Raw genomic sequence first — 25835 nt, forward strand, 5'->3', positions numbered from 1 at the left:
TGTCTTTACACCGCGCACGCTCACTGTTATGTAACACACCAGCCCAGTGCACAAGGATGAGACACGACTCAGATGGCACGTGGCAAACACATCGATCGATTCTGGGGACTGTTGATAAATTCACTGACCAACACACAACTAACGTCCACGTCCAAGCATGACTCTCACAGATGCTTTTGAGTCTTCAGGCATGTTGGTGCTTCTTGTGTTTTGCTTGTTGTCCCTGCACCTGCCCTTACCAGCAGTCCTGTCAGCTCTAAGCTTCAGGCAAATCTAATTATGGCCCTCCATCTAGTCTCCCTCTTATGCCAAAGGAGGCCGATGCTCCTTTGGTTCTGGCAGCTTCCAGCAGCTCTGACATTAGGTCAGGTGGTGACCTTGACGGGAGAACGCTGCTCTGTATGTCTCTGTCACTGAGGGCCGGCGGGACGGTTTTCTCGCAGGGAAGGGGAGAATAACTGTAAGGAAAAGCAGTTAATCTTCTTCATGTAAAATGCTAAGCTGAGGTTCCTGTTAGATGGCGTCATATTTGGGACAGAGGGCCGGCAGGCTGTGCCACGTCGGGCCGGGTGTCAATGCACAAGGACGGTGAAATGGATTGTTGTCAAGGAGAGGGGAACGAGATATAGAAATGGGAAGGAAGGAGAGAGGAAGTGAGGACAGGGAAGAAATGGACGACATGTGGAGGGATGCGTGAGCACACTTGCTCTCCTTCTTGATATAGCCAGGCTCCCTCATATTTTTGCTTAGGGAAGACCGAAATACTACAGAGCTAATATTCTTTTTTTGAAGTCAAATCAGACACAATGCTGTCCCATACCACACCTGTGTTTAAGATAAGCAACATCTGCTCATGTTTGGGTGGAGTAAACATAAACAACAAACAGAGACAAACCAATAAACAGCGATATTAACTCGAAAGTCACAGATGGCTTGTGAAGGACCATGGTATAAAGTAAATGTCTTCTTAAAGAGCACAGATTACTCCGTGAGGTAGATCAATACCAGAAAGATTGAAGCTTCGAGAGCTTCATTCATAACTCCGACATTCACATTCTAAATGCTGCACTCTTTTCTTGCGTGTGCATTTTGGGTTTTTAATAATGCCTGAACCCACAATTCAAATGTTTTACAGATAGATGTGTGCATTTCTTAAATTCACAATATGTTTTGGGATTTTAATTACCCTGTAAAGCTGGCGGCCCATATGCAGTGTCCATTGCCTAGAAGACGGTTCGAATTCCAAACCAGCTGAAAATGTCATGCAAAGTCATCCCCTCTATCTCCCCCTTTAAAGCATCTCCAACAAAGGCACTCTCTGGCCCAAAATATATCTTTAAAAAAATCTCATTCTATCCAATGGGATTTTGTTTAGATTAACACATAAGGACAGACTTTCAAGATTAATTCCAAAAGCTTATGACAGATTTCAAATGTGATAAGGGGTTATTGGATGCATGAACCGTCACAGAAAGTCATGTCCTCCCACAAAGGTTAGAGCTTTTCCTTTAGGGAAGGAAACATTATCTTTTGGATGTAAAACGGAACAAACTGAATATAAGCATGGTAAGGAATACATGAGCAGGTTAGCAGATAGCATGGAGGTTGAGCCCCGTGCATATTGTGTGTGTGTGTGTGTGTGTGTGTGTGTGTGTGTGTGTGTGTGTGTGTGTGTGTGTGTGTGTGTGTGTGTGTGTGTGTGTGTGTGTGTGTGTGTGTGTGTGTGTGTGTGTGTGTGTGTGTGTGTGTGTGTGTGTGTGTGTGTGTGTGTCTCCATTATCCATTTACCACAAGGGTTAGAAGAAGGGGGCTCTTTGAATGGCTGCTGTGGCCCTCATGGATGCAGATGCAGCCGCCCTGCCTGATTGCTGGAGCTTCTGTGTTGAAGAGACTCTCCTTCTCTCCCCCTCTCGCTCTGCCTCCCCCCATCACCCCTCCCACCCTGCTTCCTGCTCCTCTCCCTGGCTCCGGCTGCCACTGCCCTGCTTCTCCTCAGCCTGCTGCTGCCTGCCTGCTTCAGTCGCTCTCCATCTCCCTTCGCTTTTTGCCTTTCCATCTCCTCGGCTTCCCTCTTTGCTCAGCTCTGGATTATGAAATTTTCAGTAGCTTTGAAGCAGTTTAGTCATGCGTGAACAAAAAAAAAACACTTCCAGTCCCTACATATATAGAAGCCATGTGTGTAGATGTCAACCTTGATCGCGCTTTTTTTTTTAGCTTTATGCGTTCCGGTTTTTGTTCTTGTGCATTAGGGTTATGTGTATTTGTTTTACATATGCACACAACATATGTGTGGAATGATTGCCATGCTAACAATAACTGGGGCGATTCCATGTGTGTCCTTCTGACTGACAATAGTACTGACTGGGAATGTTTACAGTACATATATATGAGAATATGAGTATAAGGGTGAGGCTGCTGCTCTGACCTATAATAGTATCTGGGGAGTAAGATTATCTAATCGTGTCTAACTGTGCTGGCTTGTTCTGAGATGTCTTTAGATCTCAGTCAAATTAATATCAGGGCGGTCATGTGACAGAACTGTGTCTCGTCCTCTGGGAAGAAAGGCTCTTTAATCAGTGCGATGTTCCTCTCTAAGATGTTTTTGTTTTTCGTTAACATTTTACACTAGCACCTAATCTCTGTCAGAAGCGTGCTAATTACCTGCAGCCATGTGATCACCATGAGGAATTTTACTGTACTCTTCCTCCCCCTTCTGCCTCCGCTGTCTCCAGCCTTCAGCCCTGAGCCGCCAGCTCTGCAGCGCTTAATGTAGTGAGGGCTGCCTTGTTAAAAGCACAAGGGCCCATATCACTTGTGCAAAGGCAGAGAGTCTCATTAAAGTTTCAAGCAAAGCGCCATGTTTTATTTAAACAATTATGAGGTTATCCACAGAAAGAGGCTTGCCTGCCTTTCTGGATTTGGCGTTTCCTTCTCTTGAAACCACCAAAGCCGTGATGTGCAGGAAGGCGCTGAGTGACTGGGACAACATAAGAACATTTGAAACCTCCTTACAGCTACTTCACTCTGTTCCTCTGTGTTTCAGATCATTTTATGTGACAGAAAGTGCACAACTAACTTACTATATGAGCAAATGCACATAATATCTTAACATGGTGTCTATATATGTATATAAGTTATGTATGCTGAACTTCATGTATGCAGAGAATATACTTGCAATACATAAAATATGATGACATTTGTTTTGTGTATGTATTTGTATGTAATTCAGTTCAGTTGGTAAATGTTTCAATGATAGAAACTATTGTGCATTTGGTGAAGTGTCTATTTTCACCTGATTAAGTGATTAATACTCTCTCTCCCTCTCTTTTTCTTCTTTCCACAGACATTTATAGTACTAAATTCAGGGAAGACAATCTTCCGTTTTAGTGCCACACCTGCCTTGTACTTCATAAGTCCTTTAAACCCGTTTAGGCGAGTAGCTATTAAAATTTTGATACATTCATATCCTTTGAAATGGTGTCTAAACAGCAGAGCCAAAAGAGTTTCCTGTTCATGCTTACTATTCATGATGATATGTTCTGTTGTTCTGCTATTGCTGTTGTCTGTGACTGTAACTACGGGAGGGGGTAGATACAACTGGTGTATGGATGGAAACTAATAGCATGTCATTAAAAAAGAGCATACAGTACAGGAAGCCATTTCATTATTGGAAGGGAAGGCTAGCACAAATCATGAGTCATCCTTATCAGTAAACCAGACGGGATCTCCTTAACATCTTATTATGATTTAGCACTGTGCCATCCATCTCAGTACCCAGACCAGATATTTAAAGGTTGTACCTGTTCTTATATAAAGAGAGAGCTGTCAAGTTACTCAAGAGGTGGAAGGAAGTCTGTTTAAGAAAACGAGCTGCAGCTCATCGAAGCAGACCTTCCATAAAGTGGGTTAAGTAGGCTTATTGATTTCCCTCATTGTAAAACCAGCTACAGTTATCACATTTAACAGCTAGCAAATTGATGGGTGACAATAGGCTGCTAAGATACAAGTATAAAAGAGCACTCCTCCGAGTAAGCCTTTCATTAATATGGTATAAAAATGTTGGCCCCCTGTTAAACAAATTAAGAAAAAAAAATCAGAATCTATGAGTAAGAGCGAGTATTGTTCCTCCATGTTGTCAATTGTTAAAAATGCTCTTTAGCTCTAATGTCTCATAAACAAAATGTTTTGTATTCCACTATAAATGTACCATATCAATATTTCATGGGTAAAATAATGGTATTTGTGGTAGCGAGCGCACAAAACCACCTCCTATTAAGTGCCATAAGTAGGTCTCGTGACATTAACAGTTTACAAAGAGGTCTGTTAAGCTTCAATGGACCACAGAAAATCCCATTAAATGCATACTTAAGATTCTGGTGATGTATTTCATTGTGTATTACTTCTAAAACAAGGTTTATAATGAATGTGATTGCCTCTTTTGTCCATATTTTCCTTAACTTGACCCTCACTCTTTTCAGCATGATCATTATGTGTACCATTTTGACCAACTGTATATTCATGACCTTTAGTGATCCTCCTGAGTGGTCAAAACAAGTAGAGTAAGTATACATTTATTATATTCGCTCAATTATATGAATGCATGCTAACTGCTAGCCCCAGTTTGTGCCACTGTAATACTCTTACGTTGTAGCTCAGAGCTGAACACCCAACTGTGAACTGGAGTTAGCCCAATACTATCTCCAGAGAAACTGTTATGGTTGTCTGTGATAAGCACATTTGTTAATTAAAAATGATGCACGGGACAATTTACCCAAATGTATCCTGTTCCCTTAGCTCAACTTTTTCCATTACCAGGATGTTTCAACCACTAACAATGATATAAAGATTTAGATGTGAGTGAGCTTTGATGCAGCCTGGTGATCTGATTCTGTCAACGCTTTTTCCTTTCAGGTACACATTCACAGGAATTTATACATTTGAGTCTCTTGTAAAAATCTGCGCACGTGGATTCTGTATAGACGGGTTTACATTCCTCAGAGATCCATGGAACTGGCTGGATTTCATGGTCATTTCGATGGCGTAAGTATCTCTTGTTATTCTGACTGTCACTTGATGATGAAATTAGGTTATGTACACAAATATTTGCTTTGTTTTATTAAAGCGGGTGGGTTAAGAAAATGAGCTGTCAGTGCTACAGATAATTGTTCATCTTTCTGTCTTTCTTACTCTCTGTCTGATGGTAACTCATCCTCTGTGTTTTCTCCATTGATCTGAGACTTCGCTCGTCTTTCTCTTTGGGAGTTTAAGGTTTCCATCCAACACTCTGCGGCCTCCCTGAAAACACCCACACCCCAGTCCCTTTCTTAGGATTTATCTTCCTCCCGTCATCTAACTCTCCCTCTCATTCACCTTTTCTCTTTCAGTCTGCAACATTCAATTTAAGGCCCAGTGTCCCCTGTCTACTGTTTATCACCCCATAACTGTACTACAGATTTACCTGCCTCTACACAACCTCATACATACATATCCCTTTAATGATAAGCACCATGCAAAGAACATCTTCATTGTTTGTAGAGCGGTCTATGTGTGAACCTACCCTCCCACCTCATACTTTCATGTGAATAACGAGCTGTTGTTACTGTGGTTTGATCCTGCAGGTATATAACAGAGTTTGTAAACCTAGGCAATGTCTCAGCTCTGCGCACGTTCAGGGTGTTGAGGGCATTGAAAACTATTTCTGTTATTCCAGGTAAGACAGGATGGGGCGGGTGATGGTTGGGCGGGGTCGGTGTTAGGTGTGTGTGTCTTTCTTTCCTTTACCTTCCACCCTTCTCCTCAGTGGACAGGCTCTGTGAGTGGCGTCGTTTCCTCCTGGTTCGGTGGTGTTGTGCTCTTGGCGTGTGTGGTTATTGTCATCGTGTTTGTTCTGTGTGTGATCCTTCCCCTGTTTCAGATATATAACAGAGTTTGTGGACCTGGGCAATGTATCTGCGCTGAGAACATTCAGAGTTCTCCGAGCATTGAAAACTATCTCTGTCATTCCAGGTGAGACTCAGTTTAAACACTAAGGCTGATCCTCTCACCCTTTCTTTTCTACTCACTATTATTATGATTAAAATTATGATTTAATCAACAACAAAAGAATTGGAGACAACCATTTTTTGATTTATTTTTCCTCCAAAATTATCAAAAATGGTACTAATACATTTTTGATAGGCTTTGCAGTCTCCTCTAGTGTCTGCACTCTCTTCTGCCCCAGTAGCGCTCTCATTACAATCTTGTCTCCAAAGCAGCTGTGTTTCCCTTCAGAAATAGTTCTAAGCCACTCCTCTCTTACCAGCTTTAGGATAAAGCAAATTCTCTGTTCTGCTACAAAGTCTATTATTGATAGTATTCTCATTTGAGGTTGAAAACCAGGTCATTATACATGGTATATTAATCAGCTAAGAAAAGATCATAGCTTTTCAAATTTCCCTGAAATCTTTCTAGTTCTTCTGTTACAAAAGTGCAAGTGAGATTTAAACATCAATCATTGTTTGCACATTTATACCTAGTGATTGAATTGGAAATAAAGGATTCCATGTTTTTGGGATCAAAAACAAACCTTGTATACTGTATGTTCTTAGGAGAAATAGATCTTAGGGAGATCCCACTGAATTCAATGATTATTTATGTATGAAGACTGCCAAGCCTAGTTTGTGAACATATCTCTTATGCTGCATGATGCTTTTCAGTCACTTGCTTTTACAATATTAGCCTACCAAGAGCTTGGCTGACAAATGGCATTGAAAGTTTGATTTGCCTTCTTTTGTTTTTAGTTTGATTATTGATTTTCTTTCCGCTCTCTTTTTTACAACCTCCTTGAATGATATACCACACTGAAAAAAGAGATGGTGTGCTTACATTGTAGACCTTGGGGATGCAGATGGGATGGTTGAATGACCTTTTGACCTTTTTTGAGTGACACTGACCACACATCCATCTATCTATTGATAGAGGATGTGGAACAGATGTGGTGTTTACTCAAAAAAAACCACTGTGAATGGCTTTTTTAAACCGCATATTCATTTGGAAATATGAAAAAGGAAATCCTGTAAGTGCAAACAAAAAGGGATGATTGGGATTCTTATTGTGTTTAAAGGAATAGTTCAACATGTGGAAATTGAATTATGCTTACTCGTTTTCTGGCAGATAGATGGAAATATTGATACCTCTCTCATGTCTGAATGGTTAATATAATGCTACAGCACATAGCTGGTTAGCTTAGCTAACTACAAAGACTGAAACCAGAGGGAACAGTTATCCTGGCCATAAAAATCCACCTACCAGCTTCTCTTACATTAGGTAATGATTATCTATTTTGTAATTTCTTTTTGCTAGATTTAAGCGCCAAAATGTCAGTTCTCCTTTACAACGGGTTACATGCTACTATTTCTTAGCACTAAGCCATAACAAGGCATTCGGGGGGACTCCAGAAATGTACTGGTCCTTCTTTAAAACGTAGAACTGCTGTTTTTACTCTTTTGTAATTGTAACTGATGGGTGGGTTTCCTTATCTTTTGGCTTAGCCAAGCTAACTGTGACCCCTTGTTTCCAGTCTTTATGCTAAGCTAAGCTAACCAGCGGCTTGCTGTAGCTTTTTTTCTTTAAACAAACAGATTTCAATATCAGTATCTATCCTCTCATCAATCTCTGTGCCAGAAATTGAATAAGCATATTTCTCAAAATGTCAAACTATCCCTTTAATAATAATTCATGAAGGCCTGTAGCACTGGAGTGGGGGAAATGTAGCGCATATAGTATTGGTTTAGTCTAGCTGAAAATAATTAATGTGCAGTTGAGGGCAGGATTTTGGAACATGTGGATACTCTTTATAATACCCTACCTAAACTGAAATTGGAATAGTTGCTTAATGAGACGTGTCATGTAATTCTAGATAAGAAAAGAGGCTTTGATTTAATTGTTAGACACGGCCAAGTAAGGGAGTAAGGAGTTTTTAGTAAGATGTTAGCCTAAATTTAGAGCATATTTAATAAACAGATACAGTGTGTACAGCTGGTAAAGCCCACTGTACCTGTAGAGAACAAACAAAAGATTGTGCTGGTCATCCTGCTTCCATGTTTGAGGTCCTTTTGGACTCATGTGAACGCTGCCAGAGGATGCCTGCTCAAGAAGGTAAAACACTTTTATCTTTAGTGAAGGTGTGGATGAGACAGACTGCAGGGCCACGGTATGGGGATTCAGTGCTTTCCTGTTGACACCTTATACATACAGTTCAAGAAAGTGCCCCCTCTGGCACTGGCATTGAATTGCTCCTGTTCAGCCTTGGAGTTTAAATGACCTGCATGTGGTTTCCAGCCCCTTGCCTGTGCCTCTGTCCTTCTCATGGCCCCTCTTTGTGCTGCTGTGCTCTCCTTATGGATTTCCTCTCACTTTTCTACAGTCTTCCCCCTCTTATTCACTTTGTCCATCATTGGCAATGAAATGAAAATTTCTCCAATTAAAAAACAGTCTATTTGATTTGACTTCCGCTGCAAAAATTGATGTCTGGATTAATCTGAAAAGAGTGGGAATGCTCCTAAATATTTCCTGTTTGTTTTGTTTCTAGAGATGTATGTCATCTGTCAAAGTATATTAGTAGCTAGATTAAAAAAACAAATCAATATAAATTGTTTGAATGTTTAGCGCAGAAAGTCAATGCATTATAATATATTAATTGTTTGATGTATTATAACATTTATAATTGACTTATTTACTGAAAATATATTCCTTAAATAAATTGAATATTAAATTACAGTCTCGGCACTCTTGGCTTTCGACCTTAATCCAGTCAAAGGCTTGATATCTCACAATGAATAAAAAACAGGATCCCTAAAAAGGTTTAGTAGATAAACAGTATTATAAAAAATTAAAAAGTAGATTCTCCAAATGTTGATATTTGGGGCGCTTCTTCTCCTGCATCACCTGTGTGTTTTGCTTAAGTGTGTGTGCTTGCCCTCCAGGCCTGAAGACCATTGTGGGCGCCCTGATCCAGTCTGTGAAGAAGCTCTCGGATGTGATGATCCTGACCGTCTTCTGCCTGAGCGTCTTTGCCCTCATCGGTCTCCAGCTCTTCATGGGAAACCTGCGCCACAAGTGTGTGTTCTGGCCAATCAACATGACCATTATCAAGAGCTTCGAATGGAACGATTACGTCATGAACAAAAGTGAGTATATGCCAGGCTTCGCCAACGGTGAGATGGCAGCAATTTAAGGGTATGAGTCAGGCCATATGCTACAACGACGAAACAATATGTCCTTTTGGCTCTGCATAGAAAAAAGAAAATGGATATAAATGAAACTGCACAGAATTGTACATATTGTATGTATGAGCGGACATTTGAATAGATTTACAGATAGTTGCAGAATAAAAGACTTTAGCATCGGGTATGTTAGAAAAAGGATTATGCCTTTTTGTTTTTGCTTCAGCCAACTACTACTTCCTGCCTGGCCAGTTGGATGCTCTTCTCTGTGGGAACAGCTCCGACTCTGGGTGAGTTGCCTTCTCTGCCCTCCTCTGAATGCTGCTGGTCCTCACAGAGACCTGCTGTAGCTTCTTTATCTGCCTTAAATCAGATTACATTATAAGTAAATAGTGCTGACTCATTTTTCGGGTGGGTGCCCCCCCCCCCCCCCCTCTCTCTCTCCCTCTTCCTCTCTCTTTTCTCTTCCTCCACCTCTCAGCCGCTGCCCGGAGGGCTACACATGCATGAAAGCTGGGAGGAATCCAAACTACGGCTACACCAGCTTTGACAGCTTCGGCTGGGCCTTCCTGGCTCTCTTCCGCCTCATGACACAGGACTTCTGGGAAAACCTTTACATGCTGGTAAAGCTGATATGTCAACGAGTTCAGCTTGTAACATTGACTACAGCATTGACTACAGTGAATACAACACATACAAGTTCTCAAATATTACTTTATAGAAACAGTAAAAGAAAATATTGATGCCACGATAATTAGCCTTTTTATGAATTAGTTATCATTCTTGATAGATTTATCAGTCCTATAAATTATAAATATTGCGTCAGTGCAGCCCTGTTGGTAGCAGATATCCTGTGAGACTTGGATACCGCTGCAGTGAAGCCTGAAACAAGCTGAGCTTCACCACTGTTTCCTCGTTCTAGTGTGTTGTCACAGTTTAAGTACATGTTATAACTCCACCTTTCAGACAGAAAATGGTGGATCATTCTGCCTTGATTCCCACTGTGACTAGACTCATCTGCATACTGTAGCTTGGCCGCTTCTGTCCTGTCCATCAGCCTGTCCCACACAAAGCCTGTGGAGACACTCCTGCTTCCAAAGGCGGAGGCCGAGTGGAAGGAAGGAGGCATGAAATATTAACAGCTCAGGATTACAGTATGGCCAATGAGGGAGATGAGATCCGATGGGAGCATTGTAGCTCATACTTCTATTTTTGCTCCCATCTTTGAAGTTCAGCTTCTAGCTACAGTCTCTCACTGCTATTGTGTCCTGTATCCTCAGATTAATGATAATGCAGGTTTGTTGGGAAAGGATGTTGAGTGTTTATTTGTCAGATGTTCAGAAATGAAATGGATGTGTCAGAGCCAAGATCTTACTGTTCATACTTGTGAACTGAGGCTTTTTTAAACCTGCCCACATTATATTTGGTGATGTGTGGGACTAAAAGACAATGATTTTGACAGCTAATCGGTCCTTGCTTCTCCTGTTGGAAATGTTATGTTGGTTACACTTTCCAGAACTACATGTCAACAACATTCATAATTAATTTGTGATGATATTTCACTTCCCTACCATAGGGGCCTCTCTTTTTGATAACAATGGTTTGTCAAAAGAGGTTCACAAGTGAGAACTTAACATTTACATTTGAGGTACCTCTGCCTCTGGAATACCTATGGGGAATAAAACAAAATGAGAAAGATGTTTATTCACATGAAAATGTATCAATACCCTGTAAAAGGGAGGATGACACTATGTTCTAAAAAAAAGTAATTCAAGATAAATCCAGAATAGTCTCATTTGTTCTGCTGTGCCTCTGAAACTCAGGCTCCTCACTTCCCGTCTCCACTGGGGATAGCATCCCTTTCCATTTTAATAAATACTTTGGCTGTGCTGGTTGATTGAGTGTGCAGAGAAAGTACGTTAAAATGCATATCTCATGACTCTCCCAGATGAGAAGCACAACCTTGGGCTCATGCTGAGAAACGGGTATGAGATTATCCCTGTATAATATATTCATTAATAAATGAGATGATGGTAGAACTCATCTTAGCATGTCGTACCTCTACCAAGACAGACATTTAAAAACGTATTTTGAAATCAGGCAATTCAGCCTCTCTCCCACCAACAGCTGACTGTTTATTTCGGATGAGTCACTGTCAGAGATGTGAGCCTGACTCTTGATGTTACGTATCAGATGTCATGAGTGTCTCTGCTCCCCTCACCTCTGCTGCACTGCCTCCCCACAGACGCTGAGGGCGGCAGGGAAGACCTACATGATCTTCTTTGTGTTGGTGATCTTTGTTGGCTCGTTCTACTTGGTGAATCTGATCTTGGCTGTGGTGGCCATGGCTTATGAGGAGCAGAACCAGGCCACCATGGAAGAGGCTCTGCGGAAGGAGGAGGAATTCAAGGCCATGCTGGACCAGCTCAAGAGACAACAGGAAGACGCCCAGGTCAGCCCTCTGCATTGAGCACCAGATTATTCCTTACTCATGTTCTATCTTTGTTCTGACTTCCTTGGTGTGTTTCTTTTGCAGACGGCTGCCATGGCAACCTCTGCGGGGACGGTTTCAGAGGATGCGGTAGAGGACGATGGAGGAGGGCGTCTGTCATGCAGTTCCTCGGAGATGTCAAAGCTCAGCTCCAAGAGTGCAAAAGAGCGGCGCAATCGTAAGAAGAAGTGGCGTCAGAAAGAGCAGGACAAAGAAAAAGGCGACAGCGAGAAGTTTGTCAAGTCAGAGTCGGATGACGGCAGCAAGAGGAGCCGCTTCCGTTTCCCTGATAATCGCCTCGGTCGAAAGTCTTCCATTATGAACCAGGTGAGGAAAACAAGCATAATGGCTGGATGTGTTTAGACATTTCTCAGCTTTTTTTCCCAATTAGTATTGGAGTATTAAACCAAATTAAATGATGTAGAAGATTTACATTTCTGCTTCTGACTTAGTGAATAGAATTTTGTTTTGTCAATTTCATGAGAGGTTCATGGATTATCTTTAGTCATAGGACCTCTGGGAGATAAGCTTTTTAATTTTTGAGGAAGATCTTAATTGACTGCTTTAAATTGGACAATACATTATATTTACAGTATCTCCATTGCAATAGGTTTGTGTCAGAAATCTCACAGACACAACTCTAACATTTAAAGTGTATCTGTGTATTTGTTGATAACACCTGGGTAAACTGACCCTTTAAGCTTTTCCAGGCTCACTGATAATTACCAGATCAAACATTAAAATCAAACCACCATAACATCAGAGGCACAGCATTAGAAGAGAGGTGCTTTTTTATACGCATGAATAAAATATAGATGCCAGTGAAATAAATGATGCTTTATTAAATGTGGCTGTGTACTTTTTGACAGTCAGGTGCGGAACTTTTCCAATTGAGAGTGCCCCTATTGTACCGTACATGATGGTGTTGCATGAACTGGCATATAGAGGAGCATAAAGTGGCAAGATATATAGAAACACATGTCCAGGTACTGAATTATTCACAGTGAACACATGAATGTTTCAAAGGGAGCAATCCTGCAGCTTTGCCTCACGAGGGCTCCACCCGCTCTTATGATGTGTTTCACAGTGCGGGATTACAAACAAAGATCAGGAGCACTGGCACTATGTAGCAGTGGATTTTTCTCAAAAAATGGGATTCCAGTTGAGAGGGCATACCCTGTGTGCACGTTTAATAATATTTGGATCAATACCAGCAGCAGCCAAGATTGATGTTTTCATGACTCATGTTCTGCTCTATGTAATTTCAGCTGCCTACATCTCTGTCCTGTGTGTGTATGACCTTGAATGTGCAGGGAATCACTGACCTAATTATTTATTTCCCTCCATTTATTATGTCACATGACTGCTCCAGCAGAATATGCCTCCTTAGGGAAAAGCGTCTTGGTTGTATTACATTTTTCTCATACCCCACAGATGTTGCTTTCATCATGACGTCAGTAACTGATGACAAACAGCAGAAAAATGATGCTGCAATCAATTGTAATTCAGAAATGCCCTCTGCTACATCAGTCACACAAATGTCTCCTCTGCTCATCCTTCTTTTACCTCCAGTCCCTCCTCAGTATACCCGGCTCGCCTTTCCTGTCCCGCCACAACAGCAAGAGCAGCATCTTCAGCTTCAAGGGCCGCGGCAAGGACGTGGGCTCGGAGAACGAGTTTGCCGACGACGAACACAGCACGGTGGAGGAGTGCGAGGAGCGCCGGGGCTCCCTGTTCAGCCCCTATCGACGGAACAGCTACAGCGGCTTCCACGGGAAGAGGAACAGCACGGTGGATTGCAACGGCGTTGTGTCGCTCATCGGCCGTGGGCCCGGTGGACGCCTTCTGCCTGAGGTGAAAATAGATAAGGCAGCTTCTGACGACAGTGTAAGGAAGTCTATGAGTAGACCTATCTAGGCATGGCCCCTCTCTCGTCCGTTTCTTTTCTTCTTGCTCTCTATCTACTAGTCTGTCATCTTTGCAAGTCCGTATGTATCTCTTGGCTAAGCACTCGCGCCTCCCCTCCCCCAGCCCCTGCAGTGTATGCTGCCCTCCGACAGTAGGCAAAGGATGGAGAAATAAATACATTTTAATAGTGAATATGCTATAGCCAACCCTGTATCAGATAGATTAGGGTCTGTCAGTGACTTCCAGGCAATTTTGTTGTTTGATTTGATCGATGAATGTCAATGTTTTGAATGTTGATATCAAATTATTCATTTATACATACACCTTACCCACACTATTTTACAGGCACTAAACACAAAAAACACAATTTGATTATTCTTCTGCTCCCCATTTCCCTGTATTAGAGATTAGATTTTGACACGTATACCGAAGCCTGATCAATATTTAATGCATAAACTAAAGCTTTTTGGGATGTCATTAAGTTCCTGTTTAACACACCATAGTAATAAGACTCAATATGTGATAACAAACAGCATATAACGATGCTCTAGTGTGTTGATGTGTTCCTCCTCCAGGCTTCCTGGTCCTATGCTAGCCTGTGTGGGTAGACCTTCAGTAGGAGGCGGAGGGAACAGAGGGGACCAGCATTAAAGCAACAGACATTTTTTTATCTGCTTTCCTAATACACTGTTAATATCCCTGAGCAGATTCAGAAGTTACCATCGTATCAGGCCCTATTAATATGTAATTTAAGAAATAAGGAGGGCTGCTGTCCTTGTGTGTCTTAGCCTTTCTCTGTTTTCTAAAAACTCCCTGGTCAACATTAGTGAATTAGTTGTGTCTCATTCTAGTTAGCATGGTAGATCTAAACCCTAAATTAGAACAAGCATGATGTAGACAAGTAGAACAATGGCTATGGTGTCTGTAATTTCCTCTCCTTCTCTTTGACTTGGAGCATGCTCATGCATGACAACTGGATTGATCTGAAGAAACTCTTAACAATGCTCCTGATTGATTGTTGCAATATAAGTTGTATGGTTTCAAAGTAGGAAGATAAAGTAACATCAAGTCACTTTAAAATGGCCAGATTTGGGAGACATCTTATAAAATAACCTAATGATTATATTGCAATGGCAGCAAAGCCTCCATTATTGCATGACAGGACTGAAAATGCATTCATGCAGAAGCAATTCTCCTTGCACAATATCGCACAATCCATTTATTATTTAATCTGGATGAGCTAATTACATTCAAACACAATTAGATCAAGTAGCCCTAGATCACTGCTCCCACTTTGGCTGAGACCTGCATGCCTTTACAGCATACACACATATTCCTTGAAACCAGCATTGATATAGAAAAGACTGAAACATAACCCCCACTTCAAAAATCTGATCATCTACTACTTTTTCCTGCCAATGCTGTTGCACTTCCCTCCGCCGACCACCGATGGTGATGTGGGATGGTGTTCATGTCCTCTCCATGGGTGCTTGATTCTTCCTCTCCCCCTGACAGCCGACTACTGAGGTTGAGGTGAAGAAGAAGCTGTCGGGCTCCCTGATGGTGTCTGTGGACCAGCTCAATACCTCCTTTGGGCGGAAAGAGCGGGCCAACAGTGTCATGAGCGTCATTACCAACACACTAGTGGAGGGTACTGCCACTTTAACCCAGCTATTTAACATGCTCTCTCATTCTTAACTAGGGCTGCTCTCATTGGTTGACTAGTTTGACATGAATTTCCTGCTTATCTGCTTTGCATATCCAATAGTAACAGATACATACAATGCATACAATTTTATTTTCATTTGATACCATTGCATGCGTTATGCTCATGCACGCAAGTATGTTTGGTTTTGATGTGTGATCCGCGCTATGTCTTTAGAACTGGAGGAGTCTCAGCGCAAGTGTCCGCCATGCTGGTATAAGTTTTCTAACACATTCCTGATCTGGGAGTGCTCCCCCAAGTGGATTAAGATCAAGGAGATTATGAACCTGATTGTCATGGACCCCTTCGTGGACTTAGCCATCACCATCTGTATCGTCCTCAACACCCTCTTCATGGCCATGGAGCACTACCCCATGACCCCCGACTTTGAACACATGCTGTCTGTAGGCAATCTGGTGAGTGGCGTCTTTTTGTTCTTTTAAAAAGGATAATATTTCTTGCAGGTTAAGAATTTCTCTCTGCTTCTTCTTTGCAGCTCACAGAAATGTTATTTTTGGGACTGTAATTGGCAGCTCTTTCATTGCAGATTCAGAGATGAAAGGATGGGAAAAAACATTCTCCACACCCTGCTGTGATCTTGTATCCATGAATTTCTCATTCTTCACATGCACATGTTCCCTGTCTACTCCTGTTATCTCTCTATCTCTCCTCTGCTTGTGTGGAGCTGCTGTTTGCTTCAGTGGGACCAGCCTGCTTCTGCAAGTTGGCTGACTGGTGGGAGGCTTGCATTAATATTTCATGCAGCCTGATCGATGAGCTCTGAGATAGTGCCTGAATAATGGCTTGGATAGCTCAACCTGGTCATTTTAGCTATGAGCCCTTTTAAGAAACCTGATTAAAGATGAGCTCTGGCGCTGTGATTGTTGTTTTACTTGTCAGTGACACATTTGTTAATATTTGTTGTGTCAGTGTCTAAAACTGAGATGCATCACAAATCACATTAATTAATGAACTATAGACAGTTATTACTCTGAGCGGTATTGGGAATTATTTACAATACAATGTATTTGAATAATTTCTTTCCTTTTTCCCTGATCTGCCACATGAGTAAAGAGACCGCACACAGGAGTTTATGCTCTACTTGTTATTAGTTGCATTATTTCCGTAACACCAGAGTCCATGTTGAGATTTGTGTGGAGGCAATCCTTCTGCTCTGACTTTAGAACCAAGAACCTTTTAACATCTAAAATACTCAGATAGTAGTTCATTCCATTTACCACCAATCATGCTTCAAATCCATTTTTGTTCCAATCTGTTCCCTTTCCTACTTGCCAGGTGTTCACAGGGATCTTTGCAGGAGAGATGCTTTTCAAGCTGATGGCTATGGATCCATACTACTACTTCCAGGAGGCCTGGAACTGTTTTGATGGTTTCATTGTGACGCTGAGTTTAGTGGAACTGGCTCTGGCCGATGTGGAAGGCTTGTCTGTGCTGCGGTCATTCCGATTGGTAAATACTCATCATAGTTTGTCGAGTCAGCATCTTGTAAATGTTGTTTATCAAGTTAACTCGATTCCCTGTGTGTTCTTGCAGGTAACATAACTGTATGTATATACTGTTTTTTACCTCATATAAGTGAAGCAACATGTAAGTTAAGCTTAAATGTTGTGACGACGTTTCCTCTCCCCTTTAGCTGAGAGTGTTTAAGCTGGCCAAGTCATGGCCCACCCTCAACATGCTGATCAAGATCATTGGTAACTCGGTGGGAGCCTTGGGAAACTTGACTCTGGTGCTGGCCATCATTGTCTTCATCTTTGCCGTGGTGGGCATGCAGCTGTTTGGCAAGAGCTACAAAGACTGTGTGTGTAAGATCTCTCTTGAATGCGAATTGCCCCGCTGGCACATGAACGACTTTTTCCACTCCTTCCTGATCGTCTTCCGGGTGCTGTGCGGTGAATGGATTGAGACCATGTGGGACTGCATGGAGGTTGCGGGTCAGGGCATGTGTCTCATCGTCTTCATGATGGTCATGGTCATCGGTAATTTGGTGGTAAGTGTCCACACTGGGAGGGATAGGAATATAATGTGGGCCGAGATGTAAAACTTGGCACTCGACTTCCAGTTACTGATTCTCGTTTTCACATTTAAAGGTGTTGAACCTGTTTCTTGCCTTGCTGCTGAGCTCTTTCAGCGCTGACAACTTGGCTGCGACAGATGACGACGGTGAGCCCAACAACCTGCAGATTTCTGTCAGGCGTATCAAGATAGGCATTGCATGGTTTAAAGCAAAGATGCGCATAGTGGTGGCCAGTCTGCTGAAGAAACCACAGATGGAGGATGAGCAGAAGCCTTTGGATGACATGTATGACAAGAAGCTGAACTGTATCGCTAACCACAGCGGGGTGGACATCAACCGTGAACTGGACTACGTCAAGAACGGTAACGGCACCACTAGCGGTATTGGCAGCAGTGTGGGGAAGTACATGATCGATGAGGACCACATGTCATTCATCCACAACCCAAACCTGACCGTCTGCGTGCCCATCGCTGTGGGAGAGTCTGACTTTGAGAACCTGAACACAGAAGACTTCAGCAGCGAGTCGGAGAATGAGAACAGCAAAGAGGTCAGTTCGAGGAATACATATATTATTTACTTCTAATACCTTCTAAGATAATTGAGACATTTATAATAACTTATTAAATCCTTTACTTTGCTTTTAAAATAACACAATTTAAATATTGTGACGTGCCACAAATGTTTTTTTTATTCCTCAGTTCCTCACAATGTAAGCTCTCAGGGCTGTAAATGTTGCTGACTTTTCTGCACAGTTCAGAAACTAACATAACTCCATTATTCAATAAAGTCAGTTAGAGTGGCTGTAGCTGGCAGGCAATGTGGATGAAATGGATATCTGCTGACTAAATTGCATTTAGAAGAGTTTCAGAGGAGATGTTCTGCCATTTGATATTCCATTTCAGTGTTCATGTGGATGAGAAATTATGTTCAGGATTGTTTTATTGTCCATCTCAATACGGAATAAACCCTCTGGGAGCAAAAAGTAATCAAAGATGTTTCCGCTTTTGAAAACTACATTTGGAAATAACGTGTAATTTCCATTTCCTGTTGTGTCCAGACTGGACCGGTCGGCTTTTTCTTTATTCTCGGTTCCTTAGCGGTGCAATAAAACTGTACTTTTTCCCCCTGTTTTTTTCTATGTGTTTGGATCTGTGTCTCTGCAGCTGGATGACACTAGCTCTTCGGAGGGCAGCACCATCGACATCAAGCCAGATGTGGTGGAGGAGGTGGTGGTGGAGCCGGTGGAGGAATACTTGGATCCAGAGGCGTGTTGGACAGATGGTGAGACCACTACTCACATTATATCCACTCCACAACACAGACACTCCCTTGGGCTCATTGAGAACGATAGGGGGGTGATAGGGGGGGAAGGACAGTTTCATTATGAAGAGTCACTAAACCATGAAGACTCAATCTATTTATCAGTCTGTCTGTCTGTCTGCCTGTCTGTCTGTCTGTCTTTCTGTCTGTTTATTTATGACGCACACTCTAATGCATAATTACACAGAGCTTTATAGATTTGATGTATTCATAGATAGAGGATTTAGTACTAGGAATCATGAATGTTTTATCTTTTATGTGTCAACAAAACATTTTGGATTATGATTCAGTATTGAAGATGTATGTGGTGCTTCATAGTAGAAATCTTTGGACATGATACCAACAAATGGTGTTCTCAAAAACCTAAATCTCCATTTAAAGACTGAAATTTGAACAACTTTCTGAACATAGGACTGTAACTTATCTAATTGTATCTAATGCTGTCTTTCCTTCTGTTCGCCCCCAGGTTGTGTGGCCAAGTATAAGTGCTGTGAAGTTGACATTTCTACGGGCTGGTGGAAGAAATGGTGGTACCTGAGAAAAACCTGCTACTTGATAGTGGAGCACAACTGGTTTGAGACCCTCATCATCTTCATGATCCTCCTCAGTAGCGGTGCCCTGGTAAGGAGGCCTACAACAGGCCTTTAAAAAAATTAAGCAACATAAACAGTTTTAAAAAAGTAAGAGCTTCAATGATAAGAAACAGGTACAAATATTAATTTCCAAAAGCTATAAGTTCTTCCCAAAGAAGCGGCTAAAATCAGAGCCACCCACCATTAATTAATACTTATACTTAGTTTATACTTAGTTATTTTAGTTTATATTTAGTAATATTTGATGTATATTTAGTAGTTTAGTTATATTGAGTGTATATTTCTCCTTCCTTCTTTGTATTGAACTGTTGCACCTCAATTTCCCTCGGGATAAATAAAGCTTCTTGAATCTTGAATCTTGAATCTAATGGTTAGAAATAATTAGTGATATATATCTTAAGGGAAATGTTTCATTTTTTTGCCAAGTCCAAGGCGATTTTAGAGTAAATTAATCCTATAAGTTCAGAGTTAGCCTCACTAGAATAAATGATTGAGAATATAATGTGTTTTTCTGGATTTTATCACATCTAACAGCTCGCTATTTATTTTTTGGGGGTTTAATATCTACATTGAAAGCTTCCCATGTTAATTTTTAAATTAATTCAGCTAATTGTATATTATAGATTGTGTAGATTCAGTTTTTAGTGTGCACAATGCTATGTGAATCTACTGGCAGTAAAACTGATATTATTTACTGACAGGATAAAACCCTGACTGGATTAAGATTGAATGCAGAAAATTCATTAAACAATAGAGGTGTGTATCTTTAGTACATCAGTGGTGCAGTCAGTTTGGTTTCTCTTGTCTCAGAGCCACCAGGTTGGGGGAGGGGCCAGAAGCGCCTGTGATTAATGGACTGTACCATTTATGAAACAGGGTTCTTATTTCTGGGGTTGGAGTGGGGTCTTGTTCTCAAGCATGTCAAATGCTACTAAAAATGAGAGAAGACCGCTGTAAATTTACACCACCTGTGGAGTTAAATATGTCATATAGAACAGATTTTTTGTTGTTGTCCAGTAAATCACTGTCAGAGATCAGCAGTGAGCAGGCTGTAGTGGTGAATACAATGTCATTAGTGGAATTATAAATCATTAGGAGTATTTTTTCCTTTGCGCTGTTAGTCATGGCTGATGCATGTACCTGTTTCTTCACAGGCTTTTGAAGATGTTTACATCGAGCAGAGGAAGACCATTCGGATCATTTTGGAGTACGCTGACAGGGTTTTCACCTACATCTTCATCCTGGAAATGTTGTTGAAATGGGTCGCCTACGGTTTTGTCAAGTATTTCACCAACGCTTGGTGTTGGCTAGACTTCTTCATTGTGGATGTAAGTCCAGCTCCTGTTTCCTTTACCTTGTAATGTAGACTAAAGAAGAATCAAATTATTTGGTCCTCAACCACACCCTGGTGCAATAGCAACACAAGATAAACACAGTCTATTAAGCAACAGAGCTAAGGCTAATTCATAAAATTGCTGTAAAAAATCTTCCTGTATAGGATAAGGAAATGATGTTGGCCTATTGTTGGGTGTGGGTAGGTTTGAATGGTCAGGTTATGAAATGAGTACCTGCTTCATGGCATGCATTAGGTGAGTGGGGCATGTTGTCTACCATAAATGATCTCTATATTTTTGATTTATCTTTGCTATTAGGACAGTGTTTTGAAGACTCTTCTGCAGTCTGTCCATTTCAAGTACACACATGCCCAAATCACCATTTACATTTCTGTCAAGCAAACTCCCTGCTTAGTTTATCACTCTGAGATGCTTGAATATGTACACCAATGGTCTGCTTGTTAATTAAAACACTTTCTCCGGTGTGCCACAAGCAACAATCGGTGCAGAAAACAGATTTACTGTTTTTCGGCAGATTTAGAATAAATTGGTAGCATTTGAACAACAAGCTATTTAAGCATGAATGCTAACACCTATTAGAATCAGCCAGCTAATAACTAGGCTCATTGTTGACAAACATATTCAAGTCATGCTCAGAGCAATGGGACGTGTTAAAGATGTGTCTCAGTAAAGTTGTCTTCGCCTGTGTCACTGACCTGTAAGATGTTTGATGTGTGCCTTTGTCCTCTCTCTCTCTCTCTCTCTGTGTGTACTTCTCTGCTCCTTGTGTCAAGATTGAAAGACCGAAACAGGGGAATTGCTTCAATCTATTCTTTGTTAGTTAGTTTGTCTAGTTTTCTATAAACACAACATTGACCTTATACTGTGAGCGATTTCAGTGAGGATTCAATGTGGGGAAGACATGAGGGAAGCCTTTTAATGGCTAGAAATGTACACATTTTCATTTTTCATAAAAGCTGAATAGACAGTAGTATGCATTGAGTGGCAGAATTTGGATAGAAAAAGAATTTCCCTGATTTCTGGCTTTCTCCTTGAACTAACCACCTTTCTGCAGTGTCCAGCCAATACCCGTGAATGGACTCCTATCAATGGCTAAAGGTTGCCATGTTGAATCATTAACAGCTCCTTTATCTCAGATCTCTTGCAACAAACATACATTAATCATATGCAATACACAATATTCACATTTTGTACAGCTCAAAATCACACAATTATAGTAAGGCTGTAAAAAGATTCAGTGTACAGCTATTTAGAAACCATATTTTAAAGGTAACAGCACACATAGAGATTGCAGAAACAGGTCATACCACATTGTTCTGATTCTGGTTGTTGCCATTGTAGACTCCCTCCCTGTAGGTGTGTTGTCAAGCCCAACACTTGGGACGGTGCGGGGCGCCAGGTTCCCCAAGTTGTGAACATGTCACAGAGAGTGGCATCCCTCCTCCCCTCCTTCCCCGTCCTCTTCTCGTTCCCTCTTGAAAGTGTAACCTCAGGAATGTGGTGATATTGTGCTGAGATGTAATGATGGTGGGTGACAGGCGCCCAGTGGTAAGTTTGGTCTTCACTAGCGCTCCCCCTCCAAAAAAAAAAAAGAGCGACTTGTTGAGTCTGGGTTGTGTTGTGGCCTGATTGTGCTTTCTGTGTTGTGGGGTGAAACCATTGCCATGGACTCAGAAAGGGGGGGCACCATCATTAGACCGGCCTGTTTTTTCTCTCAGTGTGTATGCGCCCCACTCTTTGTGTGAGTGTGCTCCTCCTCATTTCCCTTGTGTTACTGCATCTTTCTGTTACCCATCTAATTAGTCTTCCTGATTGATTTTTTAAAATGGTTTTGTATATTGTTATGTTTTGGCTCAAATTGAAATGGAGCAAGAAATGTAATTTTAAAAGTGAGTTATTTTGAAAGATGAGTTGATTAAAAACAAACGTTAAAGCATATCTTTTTAAACACTAAACCTGGTATTTAAAAAGAAAATTATTATATTTTTAATACATTACATTGTATAAACAAGTATATTGTAGAGGGAATAAGCCATAAGTATCTTAAAAGTGAAGACGCAGCTAGGCTTAGTAAATATTGTTTAATAGTGTTTATGGTGATGTGTGTGGATGTGAGGATGATAGCTCTCATAATCCATTCATTTTTCTTTTTTACTCAGATTATTATCATTGTTTTGTTGTGTTTTTCCCTTTTTCTTTTTAGTTTGGTTTTATTTCTGTTTGGTTTGTGCTATCGTCATCATGGGATCACAGCCCCAGATGTCATTGGCCTTGCCTTGCAGAGCTCTGTGAGTGGGACGTTGAGGCGCTGAGGTCGCTTCCACACAGCTGGCCCAGCAGGGGGCCAGAGGCCAGGCGCCCCAAAATGGGGCTCTCCAAGGGGTCAGGCTGAAGGTGACAATTACCCCAAACACTGTAGTGTAGATCAAGGCAAAATCTTTATTTTACTGTCCCTCCGACCAGAACAGCTGCTAATTTATACAAATGGTAATGATTTAAATATTGCCTTTGTGCCAGAGAGAGTTTGGAGGAATCTTGAATGAATCTAAATAAAAGCCCTGTCTGATGATTGATCATGGTCCAACATGCCCATGCACAGCAAGGAGTCTGAATCCATGCTGCCACCCTTTCTGCTGTTCTTTCCTTAGATTTAAAGCATTCCAGCCGTAGTTTAAAAAATAAGTAAATAGAAAAGACAGATCATGTTGATAATGGCATCAGTCGAAATGAAGATTTTGCCCATTACAAAACATCCCTCCGTGACTTTGGTAAGCTTTGGATGTTGTGTACTTCTTGCGGTGAGTTTGACCGGTTTATGTCGGTGGCTGGATGGAGGTGCTTTTCACATGTGTTCACTGTTGATATTTTTCCTTATTCGTGAGAAACTGGTACTTCCCCTGTTTCCGTCCCTCCAGCATCCAGACCGGGATTGCATTTTTTTTAAGTCCCTGCTGAAAATACAGATCCTTAAATCATGTTCCACCTCTTGAACTAAACCATTTGTTTCTATTTGACCTAATTCTGATAAAGTTACCTACTCCTACATTTTGCATCTAGTATAATCGGCATTCAGCCAAAGAATCCTTCATAACAGCCACCCTGTGCAGCCATCAGCATGTAATGTCTTAGCACACTTGAGGGGCTTCATCATGACTTTCCGCACTTCTCATAGCCCTTAAGAATCATTAGGGAAGATGCTGTCCGCAATCCCCATTGTTCATATTATCATTTCATAACAAAACATTACTGTATGTCTAATTAGCCCAGAGGAGCTTTATGGCCCAGAGCTGAAAGGGATTCATAAATGTCAAACCATAATTTCTTATTTTACATTCATTTAGTTGTAGTAGTTTAGCTATACATCTACTATGTTCCTGTGAATAGTGTTACATAAAGATTTGTGAATTAAACACACAACTCTTTAGTTACTGCATCTAACTAATACTTAAACACTATGACTGGTTCTTTGCCTGCAGCAGTTGCTTGGTGGCTGCTGCCGGACGTGAGAGGGGCCGCACCAGTTTCTTTGAGGTTGTGTGATGTTATTGTTAACCGTTGTTAACTGTGTGTAACTCGACTGTGTTTTTGTCCTTTCAGTACCATCCAGTGTTAATAACTATATCCAGTCTGCCCTTGACCTCCATCCCTGTTTCTGTGTGTGGTTCATGTGACTGTGGCTCTCCTATTTGACTCTAAATGCTGTGTGACAATTTGATTTAATGACAAAATGACACACTTGTACATGTTTACTTGTATTCTTTCTCTTAGGTCCCATTAGTTTGTCTGTCTTAAATTATATGGGATTTTATGCCTCAGCCCAAGAGCGACATGGAGAGACAATGTTAGAGGGGCAAGGGTAAGGCTCTCAAGTCTGTTGGGTTTTTGTCAGCTTCTACGGGGTAACCTCTCTCCTTCCCTCCCTCCCCCACTCCTCTTCTTCTGCTCTCCCTTTCCCTTTGCTTGTATCTTTACTAAATTGTGTATCACTCTGTTCTGCCTAATTTACCCTCTATTTGAGTCTTATGTCTCTCTCTCCTCTCTTTCTCTCTCAACCTCACATTTCTTTGCAGGTACAAAGGACTTTTCACATCTCGTCTACTGCCCCAAAATAACAGACATACAATCCCTATGGTGCACTGCTACTAAAAATACTACGCACATAAGTCCTCTACTAAACCTTGACCTTCTCTCTCAGTGTATATACATGTATAAATGCAATATTATACATGCATATACATGGATAGATTTATGTGTGCCTATGCCAGGGCCGTGTCTCTTCCCTAGTGAATATTCTCACTTCTAACAGTTTGGAACCTCTTTTGCTTCTCTGTTTTTGTGTAGGTGTCTATAGTCAGCCTTGTAGCTAATGCGCTGGGCTACTCCGATCTAGGGCCCATTAAATCACTCAGGACACTAAGGGCCTTGAGACCCCTCAGAGCCTTGTCACGTTTTGAAGGGATGAGGGTAAGATCCAAAGCTAAGCAGCTGATCCTTCCGCATGCCCATTCAACAGTTTAAAGCATGCTAGAACTGAACTAAAAAAGAGGAAAAAAAAAAATCCAAAATATTTGGGGGATTTGTTTTTAAAACCAGGATATGAAAGCCAAGAAGTCACCTTTTTATGCGCAATCCTGTACCATGGCTTTTGTTAGAGCGAAAGAACAAGTCATGATGCAGCTGGGAGAGTAAAGTAACCGTAAAGTTGTATTGCCAGCAGAACAACATGCATTTCAATTGAATATATAACAAAAACATTACAAATTTCCCAAAGAGCAATATAAATGTTTTTTTTCACAAAGCTGCCTCATCACATAAGTGACAGTCTAGATATTCTGATGACTTTGTTTCTTCTTGATTGGCCAAAATGAATGCAAAATTGATCAAAGTAAACGTCCATGTCATTTCATAGACCATCAAATCCACATTTACCTCGCCATTCGGCCTGATTCTCAACCACTGACTTCAATTTAGAACCCCTAACCTTCCACCAGGCTCCCATAACCCCCTCCCTCCCTCCCTCCCTCCCTGCCCTCCCCAGCTCACACCATCCCACAATGCATCTGGCAACGAGAACAACCAGCAGGAACCAGGTAGTTGAAGGACCCCAAAACCTCTGCCAAAGCTATCACAACAAAACTCTGCATGCAGGGCGGCTGCCAAACAACCATTCAGAGGAATCGTTCCATTTTGTAATGGAACTGTACAGAGTTTACAGAGCAGAA

The 25835-nt window shown here is 41.4% G+C and overlaps 1 protein-coding gene across 2 annotated transcripts in view; it reads left to right on the plus strand.

Moving 5' to 3' along the window:
- Positions 1–25835, plus strand: part of scn8aa (sodium channel, voltage gated, type VIII, alpha subunit a) — a 41855-nt gene that overhangs the window by 5473 nt on the left and 10547 nt on the right. The window contains exons 3-21 of one of the 2 annotated variants that reach the window (XM_063882905.1): positions 3344–3462; positions 4470–4559; positions 4912–5040; positions 5915–6006; positions 8964–9167; positions 9430–9493; positions 9685–9826; positions 11449–11655; positions 11740–12021; positions 13267–13548; positions 15118–15253; positions 15485–15723; positions 16604–16777; positions 16962–17318; positions 17419–17892; positions 18509–18626; positions 19132–19286; positions 20413–20586; positions 24955–25077. In XM_063882905.1, coding sequence (XP_063738975.1) covers positions 3344–3462; positions 4470–4559; positions 4912–5040; positions 5915–6006; positions 8964–9167; positions 9430–9493; positions 9685–9826; positions 11449–11655; positions 11740–12021; positions 13267–13548; positions 15118–15253; positions 15485–15723; positions 16604–16777; positions 16962–17318; positions 17419–17892; positions 18509–18626; positions 19132–19286; positions 20413–20586; positions 24955–25077 — 3561 coding nt within the window. Of the gene's footprint in view, positions 1–3343; positions 3463–4429; positions 4560–4911; positions 5041–5914; positions 6007–8963; positions 9168–9429; positions 9494–9684; positions 9827–11448; positions 11656–11739; positions 12022–13266; positions 13549–15117; positions 15254–15484; positions 15724–16603; positions 16778–16961; positions 17319–17418; positions 17893–18508; positions 18627–19131; positions 19287–20412; positions 20587–24954; positions 25078–25835 lie in introns of those variants that run through there. The other variant, XM_063882914.1, reaches the window with a different exon arrangement.

This window comes from Eleginops maclovinus, chromosome 1 (assembly GCF_036324505.1).
Source record: "Eleginops maclovinus isolate JMC-PN-2008 ecotype Puerto Natales chromosome 1, JC_Emac_rtc_rv5, whole genome shotgun sequence".
Classification (NCBI taxonomy): domain Eukaryota; kingdom Metazoa; phylum Chordata; class Actinopteri; order Perciformes; family Eleginopidae; genus Eleginops; species Eleginops maclovinus.